The sequence below is a fragment of the Schistocerca nitens genome, chromosome 3 (genome assembly GCF_023898315.1).
Source record: "Schistocerca nitens isolate TAMUIC-IGC-003100 chromosome 3, iqSchNite1.1, whole genome shotgun sequence".
Lineage (NCBI taxonomy): Eukaryota > Metazoa > Arthropoda > Insecta > Orthoptera > Acrididae > Schistocerca > Schistocerca nitens.
The window spans coordinates 262953593-262966068 of record NC_064616.1 but is presented as its reverse complement, the minus strand read 5'-3'; the positions used below and the strand labels follow the sequence as shown (position 1 = coordinate 262966068).

The following is a 12476-nucleotide window of genomic DNA, read 5'->3' as shown; positions in this document are numbered from 1 at the left end:
AGTAGTTTATTGTAGTGCTGCAGCCGCAAATCGAACTGTTTCCCGTACTTATATTTACAGCCGGCCGGTGTGGCCTTGCGATTCTAGGCGCTTCAGTCTGGAACCGCATGACCGCTACGGTCGCAGGTTCGAATCCTGCCTCGGGCATGGATGTGTGTGATGTCCTTAGGTTAGTTAGGTTTAAGTAGTTATAAGTTCTAGGGGACTGATGGCCTCAGTAGTTAAGTCCCATAGTGCTCAGAGCCATTTGAACCTATATTTACATTAAATGACCTGCAACATATCTTTCCTCGCCTTGTCTGTACTATTTTCATTACGAGCTGAGGCACTGAGTTACCACGCTTCTTGATTTTACACTCCTCTTCCAAACTTAAAGCCAAGAAATTTCTTTCTAAAAGATACTGAACGCTGTTCATTCTTCTTCAGAAACGACTTCCAAGAACAGATGAATATGTGTATAAACAGTAAAAGCACAATAAACAACTGAATGCACTATTAAGCGATTGTAAGAAAATCACTCCATTACAATTACAAGATCTATTGGCAACAAACAGAAATGACCTCTTTGAGAACGTCCCCATTGAAACTGGTATCAGTGATCTGCATCTACATCTACATCTACAGAGATACTCTGCAAATCACATTTAAGTGCCTGGCAGAGGGTTCATCGAACGACCTTCACAATTCTCTATTATTCCAATCTCGTACAGCACGCGGAAAAAACGAACACCTATATCTTTCCGTACGAGCTCTGAGTTCCCTAATTTTATCGTGGTGATCGTTTCTCCCTGTGTAGGTCGGTGTCAACAAAAATTTTCGCATTCGGAGGAGAAAGTTGGTGATTGGAATTTCGTGAGAAGATTCCGTCGCAACGAAAACGCCTTTCTTTTAATGATATCCAACCCAAATTCTGTATGATTTCAGTGACTCTCTCTCCCATATTTCGCTATAATATAAAACGTGCTGCCCTTCTTTGAACTTTTTCGATGTACTCCGTCAGTCCTATCTGGTAAGGATCCCACACCGCGCAGCAGTATTCTAAAAAAGGACGGACAGGCGTAGTGTAGGCAGTCTCCTTAGTAGATCTCTTACATTTTCTAAGTGTCCTGCCAATAAAATGTACTGTTTGGTTAGCCTTCTCCACAACATTTTCTGTGTGTTCCTTCCAATTTAAGTTCTTCGTAATTGTAATTCCTAGGTATTTAGTTGAATTTGCGGCCTTCAGATTTGACTGATTTATCATGTAACCGAAGTTTAACGAATTCCTTTTAGTACTCATGTGGATGACCTCACACTTTTCGTTATTTAGGGTCAACTGCAAATTTTCGCACCATTCAGGTATCTTTATTAAATCGTTTTGCAATTTGTTTTGAACTTCTGATGACTTTATTAGTACATAAACGACAGCGTCATCTGCAAACAACCTAAGACGGCTGCTCAGATTGTATCCCAAATCGTTTATATAGATAAGGAACAGCAAAGGGCCCACAACATTACGTTGGCGAACGCCAGAAATCACTTCTGTTTTACTCGGTGACTTTCCGTCAATTACTACGAACTGTGACATCTCAGACAGGAAATCACAAATGCAGCCACATAACTGAGACGATATTCCATAAGCACACGATTTCACTACAAGCCGCGTGTATGGCACAGTGTCAAAATCCTTCCGGAAATCCAGAAACACGGAATCGATCTGAAATCCCTTGTCAGTAGCACTCAACACTTCATGACAATAAAGAGCTAGTTGTGTTTCATAAGAATGATGCTTTCTAAATCCATGTGGACTTTGTGTCAATAGACCATTTTCTTCGAGGTAATTCATAATATTTGAACACAATGTATGTTCCAAAAATCCTGCTGCATATCGACGTTAATGATATGTGCCTGTAATTTAGTGGATTACTCCTACTACGTTTCTTGAGTATTCGTGTGACCTGTGCGACTTTCCAATCATTGGCTACGGATCATTCGTCGAGCGAACGGTTGTATATGATTGTTAAGTACGGAGCTAATGCATTAGCATACTCTGAAAGGAACCTAATTGGTATACAGTCTGGACCAGAAGACTTGCTTTTATTAAATGATTTAAGTTACCTCACTATTCCGAGGATATTTACTTCTACGTTAATCATGTTGGCAGCTGTTCTTGATTCGAATTCTGGAATATTTACTTCGTCTTCTTTTGTGAAGGAATTTCGGAAGGCTGTATTTAGTAACTCTGCTTTGGCAGCACTGTCTTCGATAGTATCTCCATTGCTATCGCGCAGAGAAGGCATTGATTGTTTCTTGCCGCTAACATACTTCACATACCACCAGAATCTCTTTGGATTTTCTTCCAGGTTTCGAGACAAAGTTTCGTTGTGGAAACTGTTCTAAGCATCTCGCATTAAAGTCCGCGCTAAATTTCGAGCTTCTGTAAAGGATCGTCAATCTTGAGGAATTTGGGTCTATTTAAATTTGGCTTGTTTGTTTCGTTGTTTCTGCAACAGTGTTCTGACCCGTTTTGTGTTCCAGGGAGGATCAGCTCCGTCGTTTGTTAACTTATTTGATATAAATCTCTCAATTGCTGCCGATACTATTTCTTTGAATTCAAGCCACATCTGGCCTACACTTATATTATTAGTTTGGAAGGCGTCAAGTGAATTTTTATCTGCTTTTTTGAATAGGTATATTTTTCATTTATTTTTGGATTATTTGGGGGTTACAATATTCAATCTCTCTACGACAGCCCTTTGTTCACTAATTCCTGTATCCGTTTGATGCTCGTTATTAACTCAGGATTATTTGTTGCTAAGAGATCAAGAGTGTTTTCACAATCGTTTACTATTCACGTGGGCTCATGAACTAACTGCTCGAAATAATTTTCAGAGAATGCGTTTAGCACAATTTCAGATGATGTTTTATGCGTACCTCTGGAATTAAACATGTATTTTCGCCAACATGTAGAGGGTAAATTAAAGTCACCACCAACTATAATCGTATGAGTCGGGTACGTGTTTGAAATCAAACTTAAGTTTTCTTTGAACCTTTCAGCAACTGTATCATCTAAATTGGGAGGCCGGTAAAAGGATCCAATTTTTGTTTTGTTCCGGTTTTTTTATTTTATTCTATTCATGATCATGGGGCAGATATAGTAACAATCGATACCAAAGTACAAAGGGCATCTAAAACAAATGGAAAGATATATGTGTTCAATAAACCTGACAAAGTAGTAGTAGTGTCATGTCTCAATAAGGAACTTGAAACTTTTAGCTCATGACAGGAGCATATAGAGGAAATATGGCTCAAATTTAAAAGAATAGTTGACCAGGTGCTGGATAGGTATGAACCTAGTAGAACCGTTCATCGTGGGAGAGACTCTCCATGGTATACAATCACTGTAAAGAAACTTCTAAAGAAACAAAGGCTACTGGTTAATAGGTATAAAACAAAGCATAGGGCTCTGGGTTAATGTTGAATGAAACGTCTTTGGATGTGAAGAGTGCAATGTGTAAGGAATTCCACGACTACCGTAGCGGAATATTATCAAATAGTCTTTCACAAAACTAAAAGAAATTCTGGTCATATGTAAAGGCTGTTGGCGACACCAGAGTTAGTGCCCATTCACTCATGTTCGAAGCAGGAACCGAGTTAGGTGGTGCAGTGGTTAGCACACTGGACTCGTATTTGGGAGGACGACGGTTCAAACCAGCAGCCGGCCATCCGGATTTAGATTTTCCGTGACTTCCCGAAATCAAAAATGGCTCTGAGCACTATGGGACTCAACTGCTGAGGTCATTAGTCCCCTAGAACTTAGAACTAGTTAAACCTAACTAACCTAAGGACATCACAAACATCCATGCCCGAGGCAGGATTCGAACCTGCGACCGTAGCGGTCTCGCGGTTCCAGGCTGCAGCGCCTTTAACCGCACGGCCACTTCGGCCGGCTTCCCGAAATCGCTCCACGAAAATGCCGGGATGATTCCTTTGAAAGGACACGGCCAATTTCCTTCTATTCTTAATACTTAATACTATCTGAGCTTGTGCTCCGTCTCTAATGATCTAATGACCCGCTGTCGACGGAATATTCCTTTTTTTTAAAGACAGGAACTGAAATTGAGAGTAGCACAGCAATTGCTTAAACTTGTTTTCAGATTTTCATTTACAAAAGAAAACCCAGAAGTTCTGCCCCAGTTTAATTCTCGTAACACTGAAAAGATGATGTTAGTACAGTGGCGTTGAGAAACAGTTGAAATCGTTAAAGCTTAACAGTGCCCTAATGGCTCGATGGAATCCCTTTGAGATTGTATACCCAATTTTCCGCTGAGGTAGCCCATCCGTTAACTGTAATCTATCGTAGATCCCTCGAACAGAACACCGTGCCCACTAGTTGGAAGAAAGCACAGGTCACGACCGTCTGGAAAAAGGGTAGCAGAAGTAACGAAAAACTTCAGTCCAATATCCTTGGCATTCATTTGTTGTAGGATCTGAGAACATATCCTAAGCTCAAACATAATGAGGAATCTCGAACAGAATGACTTCCCCCATGTTAACCAGCACGGATCTCGAAAACATCGATCATGTGAAACACAACTCACACTTTTCTCACAGGAGGTACTAAAAGTCATAGATCAAGGCAGACAGATAGATGTATTGTTTCTGAATTTCCTGAAAGCATTTGCCTCGGTACCATAGAAACACATATTATCAAAAGTACGATAGTAAGAGGTATCAAAAGAAATTTGTGACTGGAGTGAGGATTTTATGGTAGGAAGGAGGTAGTAAATTATCTTGCATGGAGAGTCATCAACAGATGTAGAAGTAACTTGGGGTGTGCCCCAGGGAAATGTGTGTTGGGTTCCTTGCTGTTCATGTTGTATATTGTTGCCCCCATAGACAATATTAATATTAAGCTCACACTTTTCGCAGATGATGCTGTTATCTATAATGAAATACAGTCGGAAAGAAACTGCACAAATACTAAGTCAAATCTTGGTAAGGTTTCAAAGGGGTGTAATGATTGGCAACTTGGTTTACATTTGTAGAAATGTAAAATTGTGCACTTTTAAACACGATAAAACGTACTGTCGTATGACTATATCACTGAGACACAATTGGCATCTGTAAACTCATACAAATACCATAGTGTAACACTCTTTAGAGACATGAAATGGAACGATCACATAGGCTCAGTCCAAGGTAAAGCAGGCAGCAAGCCACAGTTTATTGGCAGAATATTAGGGAGATCAATCGGTCTACAAAAGAAGATTGCTTACAGATTACTCATGCGATCCATCCAAGAATATTGCCAAGTGTTTTGGACCCATATCAGATAGGACATACACAAGATATTGAGCGTATACAGAAAAGAGCAGCACGAATGCTCACAGGTTTGGTTAGACCGGGAGGAGAGTGTCACGAAAGTGTTGAAAGAACTGTTCTGGCATACTCTTGGAGACGGACGGGAATCATTCTGAGAAAGCCTACTCACACAGTTTCAAGAACCGGCTTTGAATGATGACTCTGGGAATATAGTGTAACCCCCTACATATCGCTCCCAAAGGGATCGTGAGGACAGGATCATATTAATCACATTCTTCCCTCGCTCCATACGCGAATAGAAGGGGAAAAAGCCCTAACAACTGGTACAATAGGACGTACCCTCTACCACGCACTTCACAGTGATTTGCGGATTAACAATGTGGATGTAAGATCTAGGGGACACACGTGCTAACTGCTTCGGTTGTGGATTACAGTCTTTCAGTTCGGATCAATTTGTGCGAGCTGGTTTTTCCACCAACACAAATGTGCATATTACAACCAAGGTTTCCTCTAGCCACTCCCTGCCGAAGGAACACGCATAAGCTTACTCACGGGGATTCAGAAGGGAACTGAATGGTGACAGTACCTGGACAACGCTTTGTCACGTACGAGTGCAATCTGAACGACTTAAAAGTTTTTCATGCAATGAAATCACTTTGAGAAAATAGATAAAGTGGTCTTAGGTTAGTTAGGTTTAAGTAGTTCTAAGTTCTAGGGGACTGATGACCATAGATGTTAAGTCCCATAGTGCTCAGAGCCATAAAGTGGTCTAACACGAGAAACAAAAGATGAATGATTGTTTAAATAAATACATCTATAATTTGCACAATCATCTTTTTTGCTGGGGTTCAGTGAACCACTGAATACAGCAAATATGAGGTCTGAGGTATCCTGTCACGGTCCGCGCGGCAGCCCCCGTCGGAGGTTCGAGTCCTCCCTCGGGCATGGGTGTGTGTCGCGTCCTTAGCGTAAGTTAGTTTAAGTTGGATTAAATAGTGTGTAAGCTTAGGGACCGATGACCTCAGCAGTTTGGTCCCATAAGACCTTACCACAGATTTCCAAATTTCCAATACATAGGATGTGCGGCCATTGCTTCGTAATTTTCACTAATGTACTCAGAAGACCTCTCCTGAAGTCTCCTCTCCTGGTGTAGGTACAAAAACTCTTCTTCAACAGGCTGTGTAATTTTAGATGGTAGACAGAAACAACGTTTTGCACCACTTGGTTAGGAATAGTTTACTGTAGTAAACTTACAAGGAAGAAATGTGCCATAATAGACTGACGGAAAAAAAATCGCAACACCAAGAAAGGGCTGTGCGACTAAGCGAAAGTTGGAGGCGTGTTTCTATATCTGAAAGACGATGTCTATTCAAATTTCGCCCCAGCAGCATAAGAGTGGCACTAGGAAGCGCCACTATGAGAATGCAAACCAAGTTTACTTTAAATACACGCTGTAAAGGTCGTGAGCATTAGTTACCTTTGAAATTGTACGTGGTGAGCTGATGTTAGTCAAGAATGCCTTTAAAGCCACAAAGACGACATTATAAACACCTCACTGAGTTTTAACGAGGTTGTGTAATAGACCTACGAGAAGCTGAATGTTCCCTCTGTGGTACTGCAGAAAGACTTGGCAGGGATTTAGCCACTGTACATGATTGCTGGTAGCGGTGGACATCAGAGTGTACGGTCGCAAGAAGACCGGGCTCCGGACGACCACGTGACACTACCGAGAAGGAAGACCACTGTGTTCGGTGTATGGCTCTGGCTTGTCGTTCTGCGTCTGCAGCAACAATTTTTGCCGCAGTTAGCACCACGGTGACACAACGAACTGTTAGGAATCGGTTACTTCAATGACAGCTCCGAGCCAGATGCCCTGTAGCGTGCATCACACTGATCACAAACCACCGACATTTGAGAATTCAGTGGTGTATGTGAGAGCTCATTGAAGGGCGGGGTGGGGGTCTGTTGTTCCTCGTTGCCAGTGACGGCCGTGTGGTGCTTAGGGGGAGACTACTTGAGGGCCTGCAACCAACCTGTCTGTGTGCTAGACACATTGGGCCTACACGTGGAGTTATGGTCTGGGGTGCGGTTTCGTACGACAGCAGGGGCACTCTCGCGGTTATTCCACGCACACCGACCGCAAACTTGTACGTCAGTCTGGTGATTCCATCTGTTGTGCTGCCATTCATGAACAGCAGTCTAGGGGGTGTTTTTCAACAGGATAACGCTTGCCTTCATACCGCTGTTATAACCCAACGTGCTCTACAGAGTGACAACACGTTACCTTGGCCTCCTCGATCACCAGATCTGTCGCCAACCGTTCACATATGGAACATCATGGAACAACAACTCCAAGTAATCCACAAACAGCATTAATCATCCCTTTATTGACCGACGAAGTGCAACAGGCATTGAACTCCACCCCATATAACTGATATCTGGCACCTGTACAACACAACGCATGCACGTTCACATGCTTGCATTCAACATTCTGGCTGTTACACCGGTTGTTAATGCACCAGCGCTTCGCATTTGCAATTGCTTATCTCGCCTTTACATGAACCTGTGATCTTGCAATGTTAATCATTTAAACATGTTATCTACACATGTATTACTGAAATTATACTACATCTACATCTACATACATACTACGCAATCCACCATACGGTGCGTGGCGGAGGGTACCTCGTACCACAACTAGCATCTTCTCTCCCTGTTCCACTCCCAAACAGAACGAGAGAAAAATGACTGCCTATATGCCTCTGTACGAGGCCTAATCTCTCTTATCTTATCTTTGTGGTCTTTCCGCGAAATATACAGTAATTTGGCGGCAGTAAAATTGTACTGCAGTCAGCCTCAAATTCTGGTTCTCTAAATTTCCTCAGTAGCGATTCACGAAAAGAACTCTTCCTTTCCTCCAGAGACTCCCACCCGAGTTCCTGAAGCATTTGCGTAACACTCGCGTGATGATCAAACCCACCAGTAACAAATCTAGCAGCCCGCCTCTGAATTGCTTCTATGTCCTCCCTCAATCCGACCTGATAGGGATCCCAAACGCTCGAGCAGTACTCAAGAAAAGGTCGTATTAGTGTTTTATAAACGGTCTCCTTTACAGATGAACCACATCTTTCCAAAATTCTACCAATGAACCGAAGACGACTATCCGCCTTCCCCACAACTGCCGTTACATGCTTGTCCCACTTCATATCGCTCTGCAATGCTACGCCCAAATATTTAATCGACGTGACTGTGTCAAGCGCTTCACTACTAATGGAGTATTCGAACATTACGGGATTCTTTTTCCTATTCACCTGCATTAATTTACATTTATCTATATTTAGAGTTAGCTGCCATTCTTTACACCAATCACAAATCCTGTCCAAGTTATCTTGTATCCTCCTACAGTCACTCAACGACAACACCTTCCCGTACACCACAGCATCATCAGCAAACAGCCGCACATTGCTATCCACCCTATCCAAAAGATCATTTATGTAGATAGAAAACAACAGTGGACCTACCACACTTCCCTGGGGCACTCCAGATGATACCCTCACCTCCGATGAACACTCACCATCGAGGACAACGTACTGGGTTCTATTACTTAAGAAGTCTTCGAGCCACTCACATATTTGGGAAAAAATCCCATATGCTCGTACCTTAGTTAGGAGTCTGCAGTGGGGCACCGAGCCAAACGCTTTCCGGAAGTCAAGGAATATGGCATCCGTCTGATACAGTTCATCCATGGTTCGCAAGATATCATGTGAAAACTACCCTACATTAACTATATTTTGATGTAGCGATTTATTTCTCGTCATTTTATTTTCGTGTATTTCGTTGTGTTTTTGTGAGTAAAACTAGCACTAGCGAAATCAATGAGCGTGAAACAGGAAACAATTGTCGGTTACCAGTTGCGCTACTATGTGTGTAGCTCTGATGGGTGCGGTGATGCTGGGCCCCCGGCAGGGCCGCTACAGCGGTGGCAGGCTGCCCATGGGCTCTCCCGTCAACGCCGTCATGGGGCTCTTCGTGCTCTGGTGGGGCTGGCTCGCCTTCAATTCTGGCAGGTTAGTATTCAGCAGTGAGCTGTGTCTTCTCGTGAGTAATACGTTAATATATGTGGAACTCGTTACATGCACAAGAAATGTCTCAAATGAATCACGTGGTTTTTTATCCTTGGGTATATCATCCCCTAAAGCTCGAGACGCCACGAGAGGCTATAAAAGAGCAAATACCGTTTCCAGCTCATCAAGCCGGACTTTTTACATGTAACCGCACAATGGCAGGGCCGTGACCTCATCATACCGCTGCCCAACATCACTGAGTCGCTCTGGTATGTGTCACAGAGCTTCTACTGTTCTCTTTGTTTACCAGTAAGACCCATAACGTTTCACTTTTTGATAATTTTCCTTTCTATTAAATTTTTTGTGCTTTGAAAATATTATAGCCTCTCTGTACATACATTACTGGACATTAAAATAGCTACACCAAGAAGAAATGCAGATGATAAACGGGTATTCATTGGACAAATATATTATACTAGAACTGACATGTGATTACATTTTCACGCAATTTAGGTGCACAGATCCTGAGAAATCAGTACCCAGAACCGCCTCTGGCCGTAATAACGGCCTTGATACGCCTGGGCATTGACTCAAACCGAGCTTGGCTGGCGTGTACAGGTACAGTTGCCCATGCAGCATCAACACGATACCACAGTTCATCAAGAGTAGTGACTGGCGTATTGTGACGAGCCAGTTGCTCGGCCGTCATTGACCAGACGTTTTCAGTTGGTGAGAGATCTGGAGAATGTTCTGGCCAGGGCAGCATTCGAACATTTCCTGTATCCAGAAAGGCCCGTACAGGACCTGCAACATGTGGTCGTGCATTATCCTGCTGAAATGTAGGATTTCGCAAGGATCGAATGAAGGGTAGAGACACGGGTCGTAACACATCTGAAATGTAACGTCCACTGTTCAAAGTGCCGTCAATGCGAGCAAGAGGTAACCAATGGCACCCCATACCATCACGCCGGGTGATACGCCAGTATGGCGATGACGAATACACGCTTCCAATGTGCGTTCACCGCGATGTCGCCAAACACGGATGCGACCATCATGATGCTGTAAACAGAACCTGGGTTCATCCGAATAAATGACGTTTTGCCATTCGTGCACCCAGGTTCGTCGTTGAGTACACCATCGCAGGCGCTCCTGTCTGTGATGCAGCGTCAAGGGTAACCGCAGCCATGGTCTCCGAGCTGATAGTCCATGCTGCTGCAAACGTCGTCGAACTGTTCGTGCGGATGGTTGTTGTCTTGCAAACGTCCCCATCTCTTGACTCAGGGATCGAGACGTGACTGCACGATCCGTTACAGCCATGCGGATAAGATGTCTGTCATCTCAACTGCTAGTGATACGTGGCCGTTGGGATCCAGCACGGCGTTCCGCATTACCCTCCTGAACCCACCGATTCCATATTCTGCTAACATTCATTGGATCTCGACCAACGATCAGCCATGTCGCGATACGATAAACCGCAATCGCAATAGGCTACAATCCGCCCTTTATCAAAGTCGGAAACTTGATGGTACGCATTTCTCCTCCTTACACGAGGAATCACAACAACGTTTCACCAGGCAACGCCGGTCAACTGCTGTTTGTGTGTGAGAAATCGGTTGGAAGCTTTCCTCATGTCAGCACGTTGTAGGTGTCGCCACCGGCGCCAACCTTGTGTGAATGCTCTGAAACTCTAATCATTTGCGTATCACAGCATATTCTTCCTGTCGTTAAATTTCGCGTCTGTAGCACGTCATCTTCGTGGTGTAGCAATTTTAATGGCCAGTAGTGTAGTAAAATATTATTTATTTGACCTTAATAAAACTATAGCACAGGAGAACCAAATTTTTTGACCCCCTCGGCCCAATAAATACTCTGCTATTGTCGATTTATCCATGCTTCCCATACCACAATTGCTGTGTCTATGCGGTGGACTTATATACCCTGCTGGGGTTAGGGTAGCAAACGTTAAGCCGGTCGGTGTGGCCGAGCGGTTCTAGGCGCTTCAGTCTGGAAACGCGCGACCTCTACGGTCGCAGGTTCTAATCCTGCCTCGGGCATGGATTGTGTGATGTCCTTAGGTTAGTTAGGTTTAAGTATTTCTAATTGCTAGGGGACTGATGACCTCAGATGTTAAGTCCCATAGTGGTCAGAGCCAGCAAACGTTAATCACAGGAACATGCCTTAGACGGTGGTCTGATGCCCATATAACAAAAATCAACAAGGCTGCAAATACGTGACTGAATCTACAGAGAGATGGTGTGCAACAAGGCCAAGCAGTGACCTCAGTTGAATGACCAGGGAAGTCTAACGATACTTTCACGACAGTTTTCAGGGGTCATATCCCAAATTCTTTTGATGACAGAAATATGGGGGCCAAGTGTTTTGAACAGAGTTGGCGTAGCGATCATTTGTATACCTCTCGGACGAACAGGCCTACTGTAGCTCTCCTACAGTATGGGGTCGAAATCTAAACAGTACACACATCCTCCAGCCCAGACAACTTGAGGAAATCGGTTGTTTCCATTGCCTTAGGTGCTGTCAACGGCGGGCCATTGTCGACTTAGAAAAGTACCATTACTTCTTGGGTGGCTCCTGAGAATCCCGAAAAACCATGATTTATGTGTACGAAAAATACCAGTTCTGGGGATCGCCGCTTCTGTAATTTCTATTCGTGGCAGATCGTCGAAATACTTACCATATGTTCTTAAGATGATATTCTAGGGGAACTTCGAATTTTTTTCGATATCATTATCCGTCACCGAGAATCAGAGGTTCAGAGCTACCATACTAATGCAGAAAACAGCAAAAACTGGTTTTATCCGTTTTGTACCGTGGGTCGCAATTATCTAAATAACTAACCATAGCAAATGGCTCAAATTTTAACTGTACCATCCTTCGACATTCATCTAGGAACACCATTTTCGCGTTTTCGAAAATTGTATCCGTTGTCAAGATACATAACGGGAATCATGATTTTTGGGTACCAAAAATACCAGTGGTGGGAATGGTCACTTCTGTAATTTCTGAATGACAAATCGTCGAAATTTGTAGCGTATGTTCTTAAGATAGTGTCATCAGGGAAATCTGAAACTTTTGTCGATATTATTATCC

The 12476-nt window shown here is 43.3% G+C and overlaps 1 protein-coding gene across 1 annotated transcript in view; it reads left to right on the top strand.

Moving 5' to 3' along the window:
• The window catches only part of LOC126249172 (putative ammonium transporter 2), a 302811-nt gene that overhangs the window by 85267 nt on the left and 205068 nt on the right, over positions 1–12476 (top strand). The window contains exon 4 of the mRNA XM_049950828.1: positions 9236–9371. Within this exon, the coding sequence (XP_049806785.1) occupies positions 9236–9371 (136 nt within the window). The remainder of the gene's footprint in view (positions 1–9235; positions 9372–12476) is intronic.